The sequence below is a fragment of the Panulirus ornatus genome, chromosome 50, assembly GCF_036320965.1.
Source record: "Panulirus ornatus isolate Po-2019 chromosome 50, ASM3632096v1, whole genome shotgun sequence".
Lineage (NCBI taxonomy): Eukaryota > Metazoa > Arthropoda > Malacostraca > Decapoda > Palinuridae > Panulirus > Panulirus ornatus.
In genome coordinates this window covers 22,227,360-22,245,150 of record NC_092273.1, presented here as the reverse complement: position 1 = coordinate 22,245,150, position 17,791 = coordinate 22,227,360, and the positions used below count along the sequence as shown (strand labels likewise).

General features: G+C 40.7%; 1 protein-coding gene across 1 annotated transcript in view; it reads right to left on the bottom strand.

Annotated features, from left to right (window-relative positions):
* The window catches only part of LOC139764653 (receptor-type tyrosine-protein phosphatase mu-like), a 298,336-nt gene that overhangs the window by 54,531 nt on the left and 226,014 nt on the right, over positions 1–17,791 (bottom strand). The window contains exon 26 of the mRNA XM_071691513.1: positions 5,288–5,398. Within this exon, the coding sequence (XP_071547614.1) occupies positions 5,288–5,398 (111 nt within the window). The remainder of the gene's footprint in view (positions 1–5,287; positions 5,399–17,791) is intronic.

The following is a 17,791-nucleotide window of genomic DNA, read 5'->3' as shown; positions in this document are numbered from 1 at the left end:
ATGATAGAGTGGCAGATATAGGGTCTTTTGGTTGAGGTGGTGTGAAAAGTTAGAGGGTTAGGGAAAATGATTTGGTAAACAGAGAAGAGGAAGTAAAAGCTTTGCGGAAGATGAAAGCCGGCAAGGCAGCAGGTTTGGATGGTATTGCAGTGGAATTTATTAAAAAAAGGGGGTGACTGTATTGTTGACTGGTTGGTAAGGTTATTTAATGTATGTATGATTCATGGTGAGGTGCCTGAGGATTGGCGGAATGCGTGCATAGTGCCATTGTACAAAGGCAAAGGGGATAAGAGTGAGAGCTCAAATTACAGAGGTACAAGTTTGTTGAGTATTCCTGGGAAATTATATGGGAGGGTATTGATTGAGAGGGTGAAGGCATGTACAGAGCATCAGATTGGGGAAGAGCAGTGTGGTTTCAGAAGTGGTAGAGGATGTGTGGATCAGGTGTTTGCTTTGAAGAATGTATGTGAGAAATACTTAGAAAAGCAAATGGATTTGTATGTAGCATTTATGGATCTGGAGAAGGCATATGATAGAGTTGATAGAGATGCTCTGTGGAAAGTACTAAGAATATATGGTGTGGGAGGCAAGTTGTTAGAAGCAGTGAAAAGTTTTTATCGAGGATGTAAGGCATGTGTACGTGTAGGAAGAGAGGAAAGTGATTGGTTCTCAGTGAATGTAGGTTTGCGGCAGGGGTGTGTGATGTCTCCATGGTTGTTTAATTTGTTTATGGATGGGGTTGTTAGGGAGGTGAATGCAAGAGTTTTGGAAAGAGGGGCAAATATGAAGTCTGTTGGGGATGAGAGAGCTTGGGAAGTGAGTCAGTTGTTGTTCGCTGATGATAGAGCGCTGGTGGCTGATTCATGTGAGAAACTGCAGAAGCTGGTGACTGAGTTTGGTAAAGTGTGTGAAAGAAGAAAGTTAAGAGTAAATGTGAATAAGAGCAAGGTTATTAGGTACAGTAGGGTTGAGGGTCAACTCAATTGGGAGGTAAGTTTGAATGGAGAAAAACTGGAGGAAGTAAAGTGTTTTAGACATCTGGGTGTGGATCTGGCAGCGGACGGAACCATGGAAGCGGAAGTGAATCATAGGGTGGGGGAGGGGGCGAAAATCCTGGGAGCCTTGAAGAATGTGTGGATGTCAAGAACATTATCTTGGAAAGCAAAAATGGCTATGTTTGAAGGAATAGTGGCTCCAACAATGTTGTATGGTTGCGAGGCATGGGCTATGGATAGAGTTGTGTGCAGGAGGGTGGATGTGCTGGAAGTGAGATGTTTGAGGACAATATGTGGTGTGAGGTGGTTTGATCGAGTAAGTAATGTAAGGGTAAGAGAGATGTGAGGAAATAAAAAGAGCGTGGTTGAGAGAGCAGAAGAGGGTGTTTTAAAATGGTTTGGGCACATGGAGAGAATGAGTGAGGAAAGATTGACCAAGAGGATATATGTGTCGGAGGTGGAGGGAACGAGGAGAAGTGGGAGACCAAATTGGAGGTGGAAAGATGGAATGAAAAAGATTTTGAGTGATCGGGGCCTGAACATGCAGGAGGGTGAAAGGCGGGCAAGGAATAGAGTGAATTGGATCGATTTGGTATACCGGGGTCAATGTGCTGTCAATGGATTGAATCAGGGCATGTGAAGCGTCTGGGGTAAACCATGGAAAGTTCTGTGGGGCCTGGATGTGGAAAGGGAGCTGTGATTTCGGGCATTATTGCATGACAGCTAGAGACTGAGTGTGAACGAATGGGGCCTTTGTTGTCTTTTCCTAGCGCTACCTCACACACATGAGGGGGGGAGGGGGATGTTATTCCATGTGTGGGGAGGTGGCAATGGGAATGAATAAAGGCAGACAGTGTGAATTGTTTGCATGTGTATATATGTATGTGTCTGTATGTGTATATATATGTGTACATTGAGATGTATAGGTATGTATATTTGCGTGGAATTTATTAAAAAAGGGGGTGACTGTATTGTTGACTGGTTGGTAAGGTTATTTAATGTATGTATGACTCATGGTGAGGTACCTGAGGATTGGCGGAATGCGTGCATAGTGCCATTGTACAAAGGCAAAGGGGATAAGAGTGAGTGCTCAAATTACAGAGGTATAAGTTTGTTGAGTATTCCTGGTAAATTATATGGGAGGGTATTGATTGAGAGGGTGAAGGCATGTACAGAGCATCAGATTGGGGAAGAGCAGTGTGGTTTCAGAAGTGGTAGAGGATGTGTGGATCAGGTGTTTGCTTTGAAGAATGTATGTGAGAAATACTTAGAAAAGCAAATGGATTTGTATGTAGCATTTATGGATCTGGAGAAGGCATATGATAGAGTTGACAGAGATGCTCTGTGGAAGGTATTAAGAATATATGGTGTGGGAGGAAAGTTGTTAGAAGCAGTGAAAAGTTTTTATCGAGGATGTAAGGCATGTGTACGTGTAGGAAGAGAGGAAAGTGATTGGTTCTCAGTGAATGTAGGTTTGCGGCAGGGGTGTGTGATGTCTCCATGGTTGTTTAATTTGTTTATGGATGGGGTTGTTAGGGAGGTAAATGCAAGAGTTTTGGAAAGAGGGGCAAGTATGAAGTCTGTTGGGGATGAGAGAGCTTGGGAAGTGAGTCAGTTGTTGTTCGCTGATGATACAGCGCTGGTGGCTGATTCATGTGAGAAACTGCAGAAGCTGGTGACTGAGTTTGGTAAAGTGTGTGGAAGAAGAAAGTTAAGAGTAAATGTGAATAAGAGCAAGGTTATTAGGTACAGTCGGGTTGAGGGTCAAGTAAATTGGGAGGTGAGTTTGAATGGAGAAAAACTGGAGGAAGTGAAGTGTTTTAGATATCTGGGAGTGGATCTGGCAGCGGATGGAACCATGGAAGCGGAAGTGGATCATAGGGTGGGGGAGGGGGCGAAAATTCTGGGGGCCTTGAAGAATGTGTGGAAGTCGAGAACATTATCTCGGAAAGCAAAAATGGGTATGTTTGAAGGAATAGTGGTTCCAACAATGTTGTATGGTTGTGAGGCGTGGGCTATGGATAGAGTTGTGTGCAGGAGGATGGATGTGCTGGAAATGAGATGTTTGAGGACAATGTGTGGTGTGAGGTGGTTTGATCGAGTGAGTAACGTAAGGGTAAGAGAGATGTGTGGAAATAAAAAGAGCGTGGTTGAGAGAGCAGAAGAGGGTGTTTTGAAGTGGTTTGGGCACATGGAGAGAATGAGTGAGGAAAGATTGACCAAGAGGATATATGTGTCGGAGGTGGAGGGAACGAGGAGAAGAGGGAGACCAAATTGGAGGTGGAAAGATGGAGTGAAAAAGATTTTGTCTGATCGGGGCCTGAACATGCAGGAGGGTGAAGGGAGGGCAAGGAATAGAGTGAATTGGAGCGATGTGGTATACCGGGGTTGACGTGCTGTCAGTGGATTGAATCAAGGCATGTGAAGCGTCTGGGGTAAACCATGGAAAGCTGTGTAGGTATGTATATTTGCGTGTGTGGACGTATGTATATACATGTGTATGGGGGGGGGGTTGGGCCATTTCTTTCTTCTGTTTCCTTGCGCTACCTCGCAAACGCGGGAGACAGCGACAAAGTATAATAAAATAAAATAAATATTTGCGTGTGTGGACGTGTATGTATATACATGTGTATGGGGGTGGGTTGGGCCATTTCTTTCGTCTGTTTCCTTGCGCTACCTCGCAAATGCAGGAGACAGTGACAAAGCAAAAAAAAAAAAAAAAAAAAAAAGAACAAAAAAAATTATCTAAACGAGATGAGGGAAAGTGAGTTGTAATATGATGAATGGAATTGCTGGCATAAGAGTGAATTGAGTTCGAGGTTGAAGAAATCACCTATGAAGAGAAGACGAAGCATAAGGAATAGGATAGAAACCTGAGGGATACCAATGTTGATAGGATGAGAGAGAGAAGTTTCTCTATCAATGACTACTGTGGTGGAATAACTGAAAAGGGAACTAAGTATTAGTGAACAGAGGCATAAAAGCTAAAGGAAGGAAACTTAGTAAGAGAAGACTTGTGTCACATCTGTGAAATGCTTTAGAGATATCAAGGGCCATGACAAAAGATTCACCAAAATCCTAAGAAAGACAAGAAGTGGGTTGCACTGGAGAGATAATCACCAGAGGACACTGCACCATGAAAGCAATATTGGTAAGCTGAAAAGAGGAAATGTGATTCAAAAGTTTATGAAAGTGAGCTGAGTAGAATTTTGAAGACTTTGGAAACAGATGTGAGAGCTATGGGGTGATAGAAGTATTAGAATGGTCCCCTTTTTTAGGGATGGGCTGGACCAAGGCATACATCTACAGAGAAAGTTTAGGGTTGTAGACAAAGATGAAACAGGCAAGCAGGATATGCCAGTATCTCAGAGGGACACTCCCTTAGGGTATGAGGAGGTATGCTATCCAGCTTTATGTCCTTTGCCTACCTGTAGCTGGGAAATAAGTTGGAAGACCCTGTACAAAGAAATGTAGGAGGAGGCATAAGTTAAGTAGAAGGTGGGAGGGATACGACTAAATGTGAAGTTAAAAGTAAAATAGGTTGCTAAAAAAGTGGCTTTATTTGGTATGATTTAACTGTAAATTGATCAGGTTGGGAAAGATGAGGTAAAATTGAATTATGAAAGTTGTTCAAGATGTTTTGATTAAGGATCAGAAAAGTTTATTAGTAGATGTTAAATCAGCACCCTTTTTACAAAAGAGCACTTCCCTATGAATAATAGCTTTGCAGTGATTTTGAGTATAAATGACGATGCAATATACTCTGTCCCTGATGCAAAAGCATTAGAAACTAAAGTATGATTAAGAAGATAGAGACTTAATAGAGGTAGGATGTAAAAGCCCATCCCAGCTAAGATGACTTTCACTAGACAATCAGCACAGCCTAAGGAGTCTGGCTAGTAAACTAGCACTGGTTCCAGGGAAAGTCAGTATAACCACTGAGCCCTTACAAAAGTGTCCTACTCAGCAATTTGAAGGAGCAACAATGGGTAGATGTGCCTAATTTGAAATGATAGCAATAAGATTGTCATTATCCTAAAGTGGCAAATAAACTTACCATTACCATAATACAGTATTTCAGTGCTCCTCTCAACAATATTTCCAGAAATTCAAATGTCTGTTGTGTTGAAAATGCTATCCCACATGTGGCCTATTTGTTCTCTCCTCCTTTGCACTACGCTGTAGATTAGAAAGCTCTTTTCCATAAGACAAAGTAGAATGTAAAACTCTTTCAAGCTGGAGAAAGATGAGGAGCAACATAAAGGATACTGTAATATACTATGAGGACAGACCTGCACTGATGTCACAACAAAATGTGGGAACTGCTCTCTACTTCTTACAGACACAAAGTAGCCATCAAACTCCAGAGTCTCTCCCGCTTTGAAGTATTCTCCCACCTTTTTCTGAAATAACATAAAATCAGATTTCAGACTCAGAAAAGCATGCAGACTCCTCAGTTACCTTTACCCACGTAGCTCTCATATAACCCACTGGATTATTTTTGGTGGGGAAGGAAAACAAATGACTACATGACAATCATATTTTATATATGTAACATCAAATGTAGTACAAGAAACAAAAGTGTAACATGTCCTGAGGGTGGACTTAAAAACAAACTTCAGAACAATATCATGACCACCTTCTATACCACATCCCCATGTGTTACTAGCTATGATGTTGCAATCACTGCTCTGCTGCCTAGTAATTTTCATCATGGACCACAAGGGTTGCTGAAAGATGAGCAAACCTCCTTAACTGAGCTTTTCAATAAACTTTCTCACTTGCTCCCCTCTACAGTCTTATAAAAGTAGTCTACAACTGAAGGGATCCACTCAACATGAAAACTGTCAAAAGTTGCCACCAGAAAGACAAATAACCGATTCTTTCTCGAAGAGAATCATTTAACATACTCTTCTTTTGCTGAGGTCTGAGGCCAGCTCTTTCATCAAAGGGCTACACATCTTTGCAATGAGATACATTTGTACAATCAATTCTTAGCAAAAGTCCCTTTGGATTCTAAACTTATCATGCAAAAAAAAGCAAAAAAAATCTTGATTATGGAATACTTCTCAACTACATGCCCTACCATAAAACCCTGGTTAGCAAATGTGAACAGTTTTGTCCAGTTGTAAAATTTTCACTTGAAAATGAACCAGGAATCCTAGAATAAAAAAAAAAAAACCTTAGTTGTAACATTAGCAGTACAACAAATATCAGGCTTTATCATAACACAAAAATTGGACAAAACAAATGATGTACTGATAAAGAACTTGCCTGCTTCCACTTAAAAGGCTTTCTTCTAAGTAAAAGAGTTTCACCATTATCCACACAAGACAAATTAAGATATCATGTAAGAAATTACTACATCTTTTTAAAAGTAAATAATTCCTTTTCTTCACAAAGAGTGCAATTTAAAGATCCCATCCCCAGTAGCCCATCCAATCAATAAAAGTATGTTCAACATTAAACCTACCAAAGGGGGATGACTGTTCAACTTTAAACCTCCCAAAGGGGGATTATTGTAAAAACTCTTGGTAGGCAAAAGAGGCAGCACTATTAAAGCAAACAAACAGGCTCTCTTGTAACACAGATGGGTTCAAAGTTGGGAATGTTTTGCACAAATAAAAAAAATATTCAGAAACAAAAAACGATAAGATGAATCAACATGAGAACCTACCTAAAATGGTTCCAAAAGAGATGAGCAATAGGAGAGGTTCTTTCTCTTTTTTTTTTTTTTTCTAAAGCCAAGTCAGCAAAGGCAACTGGATGCCTTAACACCACCATCTCATGAGCACTATACAAGTGCTGGATGAGCAAACACCAGTAAACTTCAGGAAGAACAAAAAAATATTTTGTAAAGAGGTTGATAATGTATGAAAATTAAGAAGACAAAAGGAAACATTGGTGAAGGGATATGGTGAAAAGGAGTGGGTATTTTGACAGAGTGGCAGATAGGAAGTGTATGGGTTGGGGAGGTATGTGAAGTGAAAGAGTCATGGCAAGTGACTTAGTGAAAAGGGAAGGGGTGGTGAAAGCCTTGCTTAAGAAGAAATGTAGTAAGGCAACTAGAGAATATGTTGTTACTGTTGGGTTTCTTAACAAAGGGGGTGACTGTTATTGATAGTTTAGTCTGGATTTTCAATGTACGTATGAATCATGGTGATGTGCTTCAGGATTGGCTGAATGCCTGTACAGTGTCTGTCTATCTTTCTATCTATCTATATCTCTGATGCCTGTTCCCTTCTGGAACTCTCTCAAGGGGGTGGTCATGGCAGTAGAGTCTCCGTGACTAGTAAAACTCAGTTACCGCTTCTTAGCCTTCAGTGCTTCACCCTTACCAGGCCACTGGCAGAGGGAAAGCCTAGTCCAGTATTTGCAGAGATTCTTACCTAATATTCCTAGTGACTATTCTCCTACCTAATACCTCTATCTAATGTTCGTTAATGTTCCTACCCAATGCTCATACCTAAGTATTCCTACATACATAGTTACCTATTGCAATATGATGTCTTACTGTGAGTTTGTTGTTAGAGATATTACTCTTGGACTTTAACTACAGGAAGCCAAGTCTACATGGCCCAGAAGCGTATTAACCAAAACAATTTTTCCTTGAAATAAGCCTGTGCTGATGTGTTGAGGGGTTGAGACCTGCCATAGTTGAAGGTGGTGAGGATCATAACATGTGGGGGCCTGTCTGGGAGCTTGTACCACGTAACATGGAGAGTACCGGTGTGAACCAAGGCGAATACTCTGTTGAAACTACAAGTAAATAGTAAAAATCTTTGTTAAGTATTAACCTTTGTACTTATTGTGTGGTTAGGTCAGCTCATTTATTTCACTGTGCACAAAAGTCTATTCAGTGTCAATTATGGCAGAAAATAATGTGAACAAGTTTGTGAAGTCCTTAGATTTGCATGATTTGCACCAGTGCACTAAAGATGAGTTGTTCCAAATAACAGGTATGTATGAAATTCATTTAAGGTCAGGTACTAAAGGTGAAATACAAGTAGACTTGGTGGAAGGGTTAAAATCCATGTGTATGATAGGATGTTTATGGATGGGGTTGTAAAGGAGGTAAATGCAAGAGTCCTGGAAAGAGGGGCAAGTATGAAGTCTGTTGGGGATGAGAGAGCTTGGGAAGTGAGTCAATTGTTGTTCGCTGATGATACAGCGCTGGTGGCTGATTCATGTGAGAAACTGCAGAAGCTGGTGACTGAGTTTGGTAAAGTGTGTGGAAGAAGAAAGTTGAGAGTAAATGTGAATAAGAGCAAGGTTATTAGGTACAGTAGGGGTGAGGGTCAAGTCAATTGGGAGGTGAGTTTGAATGGAGAAAAACTGGAGGAAGTGAAGTGTTTTAGATATCTGGGAGTGGATCTGTCAGCGGATGGAACCATGGAAGCGGAAGTGGATCATAGGGTGGGGGAGGGGGCGAAAATTTTGGGAGCCTTGAAAAATGTGTGGAAGTCGAGAACATTATCTCGGAAAGCAAAAATGGGTATGTTTGAGGGAATAGTGGTTCCAACAATGCTGTATGGTTGCGAGGCGTGGGCTATGGATAGAGATGTGCGCAGGAGGATGGATGTGCTGGAAATGAGATGTTTGAGGACAATGTGTGGTGTGAGGTGGTTTGATCGAGTAAGTAACGTAAGGGTAAGAGAGATGTGTGGAAATAAAAAGAGCGTGGTTGAGAGAGCAGAAGAGGGTGTTTTGAAATGGTTTGGGCACATGGAGAGAATGAGTGAGGAGAGATTGACCAAGAGGATATATGTGTCGGAGGTGGAGGGAACGAGGAGAAGAGGGAGACCAAATTGGAGGTGGAAAGATGGAGTGAAAAAGATTTTGTGTGATCGGGGCCTGAACATGCAGGAGGGTGAAAGGAGGGCAAGAAATAGAGTGAATTGGAGTCATGTGGTATACAGGGGTTGACGTGCTGTCAGTGGATTGAAGCAAGGCATGTGAAGCGTCTGGGGTAAACCATGGAAAGCTGTGTAGGTATGTATATTTGCGTGTGTGGACGTGTGTATGTACATGTGTATGGGGGGGGGGGGGTTGGGCCATTTCTTTCGTCTGTTTCCTTGCGCTACCTCGCAAACGCGGGAGACAGCGACAAAGTATAAAAAAAAAAAAAAAAAAAAAAAAAAATGATAGGAAATGATGAAGAAAGGGTGAAGAATGTTAACTATGAGCAGAGATGGGCATGAGTGAATTTGTTATGTTTGAAAGGTCAAGATTAGAATTATGGAAAATGCAGATTAAAGCAGTTAAAGGGGGTAGGTTGAAAAATATAGCAGATGATGCACCAATGGGTCCCAGGCAAGATAGTAATGATATGGATACCAGAGTGAATCATTTAACAGAGTTTATAGAGGATGAGATAAAGGATCTTTTTCATCAATAAGAGAAATTAGCCACTTTGAAATGTTGGAATAAAAGTGATTAGGCAATTCCTTCATGTAGAGTGCCAATCAGCATTAAACAAAAAGTTCAAAATAAGCTTAATAAGATTACAGTTTGGTTTAGCTGTGAGTGGGGAAATATTACAAGACAGACTGAATGCTGCCCTTGAAGATCTGAAAGGAATTATTTGTGTAGATGATGACATATTAGTATGTGGTATTGGAGACAATAAAGAAATAGCAAATAATGATCATGTTTGCAAACTGTTAGAGAGATGTAGGAAACATGGGATCAAGCTCAACAATTGCAAGACGGAATTGAGGAAGTCTAAGATTTCGTTTTTATGAAATCTGATATCTAAATATGCTTTGAAACCTGATCCTAATATAGCATCCTCTGTAAGGTTGAAAACTTTTCAAAATGTGACAGAAGTACAGAGATTAGAAGGCACTGTGAATTGTTTAGCTGGTTTCTTACCTAAATTTTTTGATACAGAGGAACCTATTTGTCAACTAATTATTTTACATATGCTTAGGTTGAATTTCATCAAAAATGTATGAGACAAACTTTGTGTTCTGTTCAAATTCCCTTGTAAGCTGATGCCATTCTCACTTCACTTATGACTTTTGCATCACCCTTAAACATACTCAAGTAAGAGTCCATATCTTTAGGCAAGAAATTTAGATAGATCAAGAGCAGTAAAGGTCCCAAAACAGAACCTTATGGCACTCTGCTGATGATTTCCATCTATTGGAGAAGGCTCCTCTGTCATGTTCATTACTCTCTTCAACTAAGATAATCTAACCATCAAAGAAGTCTCCCTCTTATTTCTGCCTAGTATTCCAGCTTCTTAATCATCTTCCCATATGGTTGTGTCAAATGCTTTCTGGCAGCCAAGATGTAAACAATCTATCCAGTCTTCCCTTTTGTATGAGGCAGAGCTCACTCTCTCATAAAAATCTAGGAGGTTTCTTACTCATAGAAATCTAAGGGGTTTCTTACACATGATCTCCTTCCCCTAAAAACATGTTGCCTCTCACTCAAGTAATTTCTCCCCTGTACAAACTCATTCATTTGCTTTCTGATTAACTTTAAAGCTTAAAGATCACATTCATCAAGGAGACTGAAGGTCAGAGCCTCCTTCTGGTCTCCTTTCTTAAAGATGGGTATGATATATGCGCTTTTCCACTCCCTTGGCACTTTGTCTTTCTCCCACGACATCTTGAACAGCATTTCAAGATGTCTGTCTTGTGTATTTGCACACCTCTTCAGCACATATGTGAAATTTCATCGAGACAATGAGCCTTGTGTGGGTCAAGGCCTTTCAGAATTTCCTTTATGTCTTTTCTAGATATCAATGTTCTCTAAAACCTCCTCCCTATTCCATCTCATTTGGTGTTGGTGTTATACAGTCTTCCACAGAGAAAATACTTTTGAACTTATTCAATTCCTCACATATCCTTCCATAATCCTCACCTATATTTCCTTCTGATTCCCTAAGTCTGAATAGCTGCTCTTTAACTGACAATCTACCTCTGACAAAATAAAGATTTTTTCTTTATTTTCACCTGCCTTGTCCACAATATTCTTTTCAAAATTTCTTTGTTCATCCTTTCTTATCCTGCTAAACTCATTCTTTGCTGTCTAATACTTTGCATTCCCTGGTTAACTCAAGCACTGCCTATATCTGGACATCTCAAATCTCCCTTGTTTTTTAACATCTTGAATTAAACCATTCTTTCCTCTCTCTCAACCTTTTCTCTGTATTCTAGGCTATAGATACATGTCCCCAATCCTTCATGGTAAGTATCACTGACATTACCATATTTCTGGTCACTGAATTTAACATCCACAAGTATATCTCCTCCTCAAGTCCTGTCTCATCTCTGCTCTAAAACTTTCTTCATATACAACACAATCAAACTTAAGCATTACTCGATCAATTTTTCCTAGTGGTGTAACATACATAATATATTCAATAACTATGTTAGTTTGTGTGAAGAGAAGATCCAGTAAGAAGGGTAAATCATTCCCTCTCATCCTAGTTTGCTCAATGACATTCTGATACAGAAAATTTTCCTGTACACATTACTAACTTGTATTTCCATAATCCCTTGTTAACACGAGAATCCAAATCCTGCCATCATTATCAATACTTTACCTTCACTTACAAGTGCATGTTTTACTTGCTTCATGTATCATCCTAACTCATCCTTCATTGTTGTCATGGTATTATATCTGTTCTGGTTTGTTAAATTCTTTGGAGGATTATGTATTATCAACACTACTATGCACTTCTTTCCTTAAGTTACCCTTCCCATCATGTATTGCTTGAATGTGCCATCCACCAATGTTTCCAAAAACTTAAGGTTGTCTCTTATCAAGAGAGCTAAACCTCCTCCTTCTCCTTTGTCTTCTTCTTGTCGCCTTACTATCCAGTAGTCCTCTGAACAGAAAAGGTGAGAACTTATCTCTTTAGTACGCTTCGTTTCTACAACCCCAATAACATCAAGTGCATGTGTGCTTGTGTGTCTGCCCTATGGTCTATGTTGACTCTTGATGCCCCTGAAGAGGGGGCAGGAATAGGGGATGTATATCTTACCCATATTACTATCTAAAGGAAGAATGTAGGAAGGACCCAAGGGAGAATTTTTTCCTCAAAGGTTTGTTCACCTGTACTTGATGCTACTTCATTCACATGGAAAATGGTAAATATAAACGAAAACAAAAATATACACATACAGCATTCTTTTTCTTTCTTTCATACATGCTCATTATTTCCCACAGAAGCAAGGTAGCATCCACAGCAGATGACAGCCACAGAGGAAAAAACCCTGGCCTAGGTCTTTCCTCTGTTCCTACTTCTGGAAAGTAATGCAGGAGGGGAGGATTTCTAGTTCCCACTCCAGCTTCTCTTAGTCACCTTCTGTGACACACAGAACATACATGGGCAGTACCTTTTCTCCCCTATCTCAAGGGATATATATTCTTTCATGCATGTTTGCCATTTTCTGCATAGTGACATAACACAAGGAATAAACAAAGACTGGCCTCATTTCCTTACATCAACTCTCTAGCTGTCATGCACAGTGACTTTTCTGTGGTTTTCTTGTAGGTACAGTATCTGAAACACTAACTCTGTTGAAACACGCCATCTCTATTCTGACTCATGTATTAAACTTTTTTCTCTCACACTCATCCAGGCTCAGACACTAGCACCTTCAGTTTCTTACTAAATCTGCCTCCAAAGCTGTGTCACCATCAAACACCAAGTGACTTTTCCCATTCCCTCCAACTCCCAACAGATTGCAAACCAACACCTCACTCCAAGACCCTTGCGTCTCACTCCTTCACTACTCCATCCATAAGCAGATTAAACAGCCATGGTGATATCACACACCCTTGCCGTAAATCCACTTTCACCTGGAACCACTTGCCCTCTTCTCTTCCTACTTGCATACTTACTTAAATTTCATGACAGAAGCCTCTTTCAATCTATCTATCTATCTATCTACATCTCTGATGCCTGTTTGCTACTGAAACTCCCTCAAGGGGCTAACCACACCTTTATTAATAAAGTCTCCATAACTAGCAAACTCCAGTGCTGCTCCTAGCCTTATATCTCACCTTTAACAGGCTACTGGCAGAGGGCAACTCTAGTGCAGTGTTTGCAGTGCTGCTACTGAATACTACTACCTCTCCTGTTTAATTTTCCTACCCACTACTTCTACCTAATGCTTCAGCCTAAATGCTCTCACCAACTACTTATATCTACTGCTCCTACCATTTTGCCAAAAGACAGGGCTAGTGCATAGTGCTCATCCCAGGAAAATCTTGAATTACAAAGAATGAACTGCACTGCAGTCTTTTCATTCTCCCTCACCCACATGTGGACTGCTGATATTCCATTCAAAAACATACAATCTCTCCTTTACACAAATAGCACTTGACAAAATCTAACTCACACAACTCATTCTTTGCAACTCTAGATTTTCCTGTGGTAGGCACTCGGCGCTAGCCCTACATTTGGCAACAATAGGAGCAATAGACATATGAAGTTGGTTGGCATGTTAGACAGGAGATTTAGGTACAAAAATTAGATAGAAATAGTAGGTTGTAACATTATGCAGGAATATCAGGAAGACATATTAGGAAGTAGTAGTTGGTAAGAAAATTAGGTTGAGACTCTGAAAACACTGCACTAAAGTCGTCCTCTGTCAGTTGCCTGTTAAGGGTGAGACATTATAGGCTAAGAAGTGGCACTGGAGTTCAAATATTATGAAGACTTTTTGCCTTGGCCATTCCCTTGAAGGATTTCCTAAAAAGAACGTGCATCAGAGATAGACGGACAGATAAAGTAACTACTATGGTTTTCTGGACTCCTTAAAGTGATTATTTTTTTCTTTTATTATACTTTGTCGCTGTCTCCCGCGTTTGCGAGGTAGCGCAAGGAAACAGATGAAAGAAATGGCCCAACCCCCCCCATACACATGTATATACATACGTCCACACACGTAAATATACATACCTACACAGCTTTCCATGGTTTACCCCAGACGCTTCACATGCCTTGATTCAAACCACTGACAGCACGTCAACCCCGGTATACCACATCGCTCCAATTCACTCTATTCCTTGCCCTCCTTTCACCCTCCTGCATGTTCAGGCCCCGATCACACAAAATCTTTTTCACTCCATCTTTCCACCTCCAATTTGGTCTCCCTCTTCTCCTCGTTCCCTCCACCTCCGACACATATATCCTCTTGGTCAATCTTTCCTCACTCATTCTCTCCATGTGCCCAAACCACTTCAAAACACCCTCTTCTGCTCTCTCAACCACGCTCTTTTTATTTCCACACATCTCTCTTACCCTTACGTTACTCACTCGATCAAACCACCTCACACCACACATTGTCCTCAAACATCTCATTTCCAGCACATCCATCCTCCTGCGCACAACTCTATCCATAGCCCACGCCTCGCAACCATACAACATTGTTGGAACCACTATTCCTTCAAACATACCCATTTTTGCTTTCTGAAATAATGTTCTCGACTTCCACACATTCTTCAAGGCCCCCAGAATTTTCGCCCCCTCCCCCACCCTATGATCCACTTCCGCTTCCATGGTTCCATCCGCTGCCAGATCCACTCCCAGATATCTAAAACACTTCACTTCCTCCAGTTTTTCTCCATTCAAACTCACCTCCCAATTGACTTGACCCTCAACCCTACTGTACCTAATAACCTTGCTCTTATTCACATTTACTCTTAACTTTCTTCTTCCACACACTTTACCAAACTCAGTCACCAGCTTCTGCAGTTTCTCACATGAATCAGCCACCAGCGCTGTATCATCAGCGAACAACAACTGACTCACTTCACAAGCTCTCTCATCCCCAACAGACTTCATACTTGCCCCTCTTTCCAAAACTCTTGCATTCACCTCCCTAACAACCCCATCCATAAACAAATTAAACAACCATGGAGACATCACACACCCCTGCCGCAAACCTACATTCACTGAGAACCAATCACTTTCCTCTCTTCCTACACGTACACATGCCTTACATCCTCGATAAAAACTTTTCACTGCTTCTAACAACTTTCCTCCCACACCATATATTCTTAATACCTTCCACAGAGCATCTCTATCAACTCTATCATATGCCTTCTCCAGATCCATAAATGCTACATACAAATCCATTTGCTTTTCTAAGTATTTCTCACATACATTCTTCAAAGCAAACACCTGATCCACACATCCTCTACCACTTCTGAAACCACACTGCTCTTCCCCAATCTGATGCTCTGTACATGCCTTCACCCTCTCAATCAATACCCTCCCATATAATTTACCAGGAATACTCAACAAACTTATACCTCTGTAATTTGAGCACTCACTCTTATCCCCTTTGCCTTTGTACAATGGCACTATGCACGCATTCCGCCAATCCTCAGGCACCTCACCATGAGTCATACATACATTAAATAACCTTACCAACCAGTCAACAATACAGTCACCCCCTTTTTTAATAAATTCCACTGCAATACCATCCAAACCTGCTGCTCTTAAAGTGATATATTACCAAAATCAAACCCATTCTGTGAACTAGCTGATAAAGAAAAACAGAAGTGTTCAAATACCTTCCTTTGAAGCAACTTTTTTAAGACATACAGTACTTTCAGTTCCTTCATACAGATATAGGCGTTTCTGTAATCAATGCAAAGTTGAATAGATTGATATTGTAGAATCTTTCCACTTCTCTAACAAATGGCTTTTGGGATTTCAAGGTTTGACAGTCTATAGGAAAGGACTAAGCCTGGCTTCATGTATCTCATACCAAGGTCATCACTTAATCATCAGAGGAAATTAGTAGTGACTTCCACTGGTTTAAGAGATTGCTAAATTTGTCAGTTACCTTTTGGGCTGTCCAAAGAGCTAGTGATCACTTCTGAGGCAAGTCTGCCCCAACAAGTCAGATGTCAAAGAAAGCAAAGATTATCATCCCTTGTTTTAAATGTTACAAAGAGTCAACAACCCATCTATTATGTATTTGGGAGCAATATCCTCACTGCATTCACTGACCTTCCATTTACTCAACATATCCATGGCACTTTCCGCAAGGGATCCTTTATCAACCTTCCATTTATCCAATCTATCTGAAGTACTTTCTATATGACATCCTTGTCAATGCTAACACATGCCTTCTCCAAGTCCATAGATACCACATATCCAATTCTTTCTATTACCAATCGCATGCCTCTTGCCCTCCTGCATGTTCAGGCCCCCACAACGCCAAATGTCTTTTTATCTATCCTTCCATTTCCTACTTAGTCTCCCCCTTCCCATGTTCCCTCCACTTCTGATGCACATATTCTCCTAGTCAGAGTTTCTTTATTCATTCTTAACACATAACTGTAAATCTTATCATTTATTTTCCTCCTTTCCATTAAAAAAGATGCTATTTATGCACTCCACTAATCTTTAGGTACTTTACCTTGGGTCATACGCATGTCAAACAGCCTGACTAACCAATCCTCACAGTTATCCCATTCTTGTGGAACTCAACTGCAGTACCATCATTTCTCACTGCTTTACCATATGGCACTTTTAACAGTGCCATTTGCCTTTGTATTTCACCATGTCCCAAATACACCCAAGCACTTCCTTATCATCTAATGGATTCAAGAGTCCTTCAAAACACTCCAGCCTTCTCCTTCAAATGTTATTGATCTTTTACCACACTCTCATTCGCTATTCATGCTGTTATCCCCATTTATCCTGTTTTTCATTGCACACTTTTCACCAACTTCTAAAACACCTACTAATCTCTCTAAACTTCATCAAAGTTCTGTCTCCTAATCTCATATATGCTCTCTTTTTCAGTTCTCATAACCAGATCAACACGTCATCGGAGAAAATAAGTGTCAAAAGATAGATTCATATGCATCATGTTACAGCATTCTTAATGAAAATACAAACATTACCACTGTAATGTATTGACCATGCTCTTGTTCACAGAAGGTGGATTAAGTGCATAGAGGTTTTCAGTCATTTCATACACATACATTTCTACAGGAGTGAAATCTAAGGTTATGTTGATTTGTGGCAGGAGTGCGTGATGTCTTCATGGTTGTTTAATCTGTTTATGGATGGGTTGTTAGGGAGGTGAATGCAAGAGATTTGGAGAGAGGGGCAAGTATGTAATCTGTTGGGGATGAGAGGGCTTGGGAAGTGAGTCAGTTGTTGTTCGCTGATGATACAGCGCTGGTCGCTGATTCAGGTAAAGAAACAGCAGTAGTTGATGACTGAGTTTGGTAAAGGATGTGAAAGAAGAAAGTTGAGAGTAAACATGAAAAAGAGCAAGGTTATTAGGTTCAGTAGCATTGAGGGACAAGTTAACTGGGAGGTAAGTTTGAAGGCAGAAAAACTGGAGGAAGTGAGGTGTTTTAGATATCTGGGAGCGGACTTTGCAGCAGATGGAACCATGGCAGCAGAAGTGAGTCATAGGGTGGGAGAGGGGGCAAAGGTTCTGGGAGCATTGAAGACTGTGTGAAAGGTGAGAACATTATCTGAGAGACCAAAAATGGGTATGTTTGAAGGAATAATCGTTCCAACAATGTTATATGGTTGTGAGGCATGGGCTATAGAGAGGGTTGTGTGGAGGAGGGTGGATGTGTTGGAAATGAGATGTTTGAGGACAATATGTGGTGTTAGGTGGCTTGACTGAGTAAGTGATGAAAGGGTAAGAGATGTGTGGTAATAAAAAGAGTGTGCTGGTGAGAGCAGAAGAGGGTGTATTGAAATGTTTTGGTCGCATGGATAGAATGAGTAAGGAAAGATTGACAAAGAGGATATATGTGTCAGAGGTGGAGGGAATGAGAAGTGGGAGACC